The following is a 3587-nucleotide window of genomic DNA, read 5'->3' as shown; positions in this document are numbered from 1 at the left end:
CACAAAGACCCAGAGCTTAGAGGGACCAAACCCTCCCTTTACCAATGATCACATAATGCCCTGACAGAGAAAAGGACTTGTCCAGGGTCACCGAAAAGTGAGGAACAGAGCTTGGATACAAGCCTTCTCTCTCTTGCACCCTGACTCATCCCTGAGCCTGACTGTGTTGCCCCTGAGGAAAAAAAGGAGACCACAATCTCCCTGCCTGTCCGTCATCAGAGGCATGAGATCATAGACTAGACGAGGTCCCTGCAGTGTGACAGTGTCCTTAGATTGCTAGCTAGCTGTGAATAGAAAGATAGTGGGCATCTTTTATTCATACCCCCTCCTTTACAGAGAGCAATAATCTCCCCTTTACAAAGATAACAGAGTCTCAGGCCCAGTGAATGAGCCATGGTCACACAGGAACTGAGAGTTCAGAACATGGACTTGACCCAGGCGTCCTGACACCCTATCCCCATTCTTCCCCTCTCAGGATCTCTGCCCAAGCCTTCTCTCTCAGCCCACCCAGGCCTGGTGGTGGAGCCTGGGAAGCACGTGACTCTCCAGTGCAGGCAGCCCCCTCAGTCAGCACTCTGGAGAGCGACATTCACTCTGCTGAAGGTGGGCAGCCCTCAGCCCTTGCAGAGCCAGAGCCCAGCTGGCACCTCAGCTGTCTTCCCTCTCCTCTCTGTGAGGGCCCAGGATGCTGGCAACTACACCTGTGTCTACTCTGAAAGAATGGCTCCATACCAGGTGTCAGAGCCCAGTGATGCCCTAGAGATCTGGGTGACAGGTAAGAATGTCTTCAAGTTCTCCAGGGAAAAAATAGAGGGATGGAAGTTAAGATTGAAAGGAAAGGTAGCCCAGAAAATGTGGTCTCCTCTTAACAGCACAAAGGAGAGGTTGGGATAAGGACTGGATATCAATTAGAAGGTAGAAAACAAAGTTGGAACAATGGACCAGCTCAGGAACTGCACCAAAGGGACAAGAATGGAAGGAGAAACAACCGTATTTTCCTAGATAACCCCAAAGACCATCTGGAGTGTACTATCTACCCCTGTTCAGGGAAACAAACTCAGAGCAATGAATGGTCACAATCAGTGGAATGGTTGGTCAGGAAATTCTTCAGGGAACTCTTTGATCTTGCCCCCCTTCTGCTCACCCTCACACAGCTGTGGAGGGGATCTTGAGCATCTCAGGTCTTTCTTTGTGTTTCCAGATACACTCCCCAAGCCTTCTCTCTCAGCCTGGCCTGGTCTAGAGGTAGCCTCGGGGAGCAATGTGACCCTCCTTTGCCGGGGACCCTCATGGATTCCTCGGTTTGCTCTGTACAAGGAGGGGGTTGAGGGAATCCTGCACAGCATGGAAGCCCATGAAGATGGGGGCAGATTCATCTTCACCCATGTGACCCCCGAGCACTCTGGCAATTACTGCTGCAGCTATCAGCTGGGCACCAATGAAAGTCTCTGGAAGCAGCCGAGTGATGCCCTGGAGCTTCTAGTAAGAGAAGTAAGAGAAGTAAGAGGTGAGAGGAACACAGCAGGAAGGTACTGGTAACCACTCCATTCCTCAGCCCCTACAAGGAACTGAAAGCCTGGCCTTGCTTCTGCCCAGAAACACAGTGTGAGAATCTATAGAGACTTTCACCCAGTCCTCACCTCCTGGCTAATGAGGACCCAGTGTGTGAGCTGGGACATAAAGCATTCCTCCTGACGTCTTACTTGACAAATACGTCGTTATTCGGCTTTCTGTCTACCTCACTCTTATTCCAAGAGATAAACCCTCCCTCAGTGTGATTTGTACAAACTGTTGGATGTTCGTGGTGATGGGAAGATGGGGATAAGAAAAGAAAATGCGCTGGCAATTATAGGGGAAGTGTGAGCATTGCTTAGCACAGTCATTTATGTTGACTCTTCTCTCTCCCCTCACCTAGTTTCAGAGCCAAGTAACAGCCTCATCATCATCCTCAGCTATGTTTGCTTTCTGTTCCTATTCCTTTGCCTTCTCTTGCTTGTACTACTGGGTAAGTTTGGGGGAAAGAGGATGAAACAGAGATGGGTAAGGCTTAAATTTTCTTTCTCTAAGATCTTCCTTGACTTTGCTTCTTTCTCGTCCCATGTGTATCTCACCAGGATCTTTGCAGGGATGCATCCGTACAAGGTAAGGAAACTCAGCTCCTCCTCCCATGGTGCCCTTTTTTCTTTTCCCATGTAACCCAGACTCTCTGAAGCAGGCAGAGATTCTGGTGAGAGGAAAATGCTAATAGAAAATCTGAGAGTGAGCTCCAGCCGCTTATCCCATGTCTTCCCTTTCTTCCTACTCTAGCTGTTTTTGTTGCTACTGTCTCCCTTCAAATACTTGCCAGCCCCATCATGCTGAGGCACCCAGAGAGGAAAGGCCATGTAAGTTATCTGTTGAAGGAGATGACAGAATCCTGGCCCCAGGGGGAGAGGGTGAAGAGGAATAATAGAAGGGAATCCTGGTCTTGGGAGCTTGGGAATGATGAAATCTATTCTTCACTTCAGATGAAGAAGAGACTGGAGAGACAACAAGAGGACCATGGGTGAGTTAACCCCATTCTGTCTTCTGTCTCCAGGAATGCCATTCAATGCCTCTAAAATGAGGATATCTTAAATTATTGTGAATATTTCTATAACATTTCAATGACAATATTTCAATACCCTTTATCTCCTTCATAATTCTATGAAGTATATTTCATGTATCTAAAAGTATGAGAATGGGAAAGCATCTATTGCTTTTGGCAGATGAGTCTTCAAAGATTTCATGACACACAAATAGATTAAGAACATCTGCTCCCAATTCCTCCCTGTTCTCTCCCTCTTCTATTTCTCCTTCAGGTTTCCATGGCCGAAGATCCACAGGAAGTGACCTACACTCAGCTGAATATAAGAACCTTGAATAAGAGGAAAACTGATACCAAGAAGACACCAACAGAAGCCACACTCTAAGCCGATATAAACTGAAAGTTTGGGCCCTTTTTGCAAAGGAATTCTCTCCTTTCTTCTCGTCTTTCCTTCACCCTTAATAAATTTGTTCCTTAATGCATCTTTCCCAGAAATTAACAATTCAAGAATCATGAAGACAAAATCAAAGAAGATTCAGCTGTTTCTACATTAAGCGATTGGAGGACTTAGAATAAGATTTTTTTTATCTCTTTGTTTTGTTTTTCCTGCGGTAATTGGAGTTAAGTGACTTGCCCAGAGTCACATAGTTGGAAGTGTTTAAGTGTCTGAGTTCAGATTTGAACTCAGTTACTCCTGACTTCGAGTCAGGTACTCTATCCCCTGTACCACCTAGCTGCCCCAGAATAAGAAATTTTGAATAGCAATGGAGATAGGATTAGAACCAAGGATCACCAAACCCACAAAAACGATTACAATCCCTGAGTAGCACAAGAATAATCTGAGAAATAGAGGATTTCCAAATATTCTTGAGGAAAAGAAAAGAGCTAATTAGAAACTTTGGCTTTCAGATACATTATAAGAAATGTAAAAAAAAAAAAGTCACCAGGAAAAACAAATCAAGAGGGACTTCACAAGGTTAAACTGTTTACGTTCCTGTACCCTATAGTTTTATAGGTAGAT

General features: G+C 45.6%; 1 protein-coding gene across 1 annotated transcript; it reads left to right on the top strand.

The window, feature by feature from the left end:
• Window positions 1-686: 686 nt before the first annotated feature.
• On the top strand, window positions 687-3196 carry LOC141556481 (V-set and transmembrane domain-containing protein 1-like). Its single transcript, XM_074290661.1, has 7 exons — window positions 687-775; window positions 1202-1507; window positions 1916-2005; window positions 2115-2142; window positions 2308-2384; window positions 2508-2545; window positions 2841-3196. Exons 1-7 carry the CDS (start codon window positions 721-723, stop codon window positions 2949-2951), a joined length of 705 nt encoding a protein of 234 aa, XP_074146762.1. The 5' UTR covers window positions 687-720; the 3' UTR covers window positions 2952-3196.
• The last annotated feature ends 391 nt before the right edge of the window (window positions 3197-3587 follow it).

The sequence above is a fragment of the Sminthopsis crassicaudata genome, chromosome 1 (genome assembly GCF_048593235.1).
Source record: "Sminthopsis crassicaudata isolate SCR6 chromosome 1, ASM4859323v1, whole genome shotgun sequence".
NCBI classification, from domain to species: Eukaryota; Metazoa; Chordata; class Mammalia; order Dasyuromorphia; family Dasyuridae; genus Sminthopsis; species Sminthopsis crassicaudata.
Note: the sequence above shows the minus strand (reverse complement) of the source record. Positions and strands in the feature narration are given on the sequence as shown.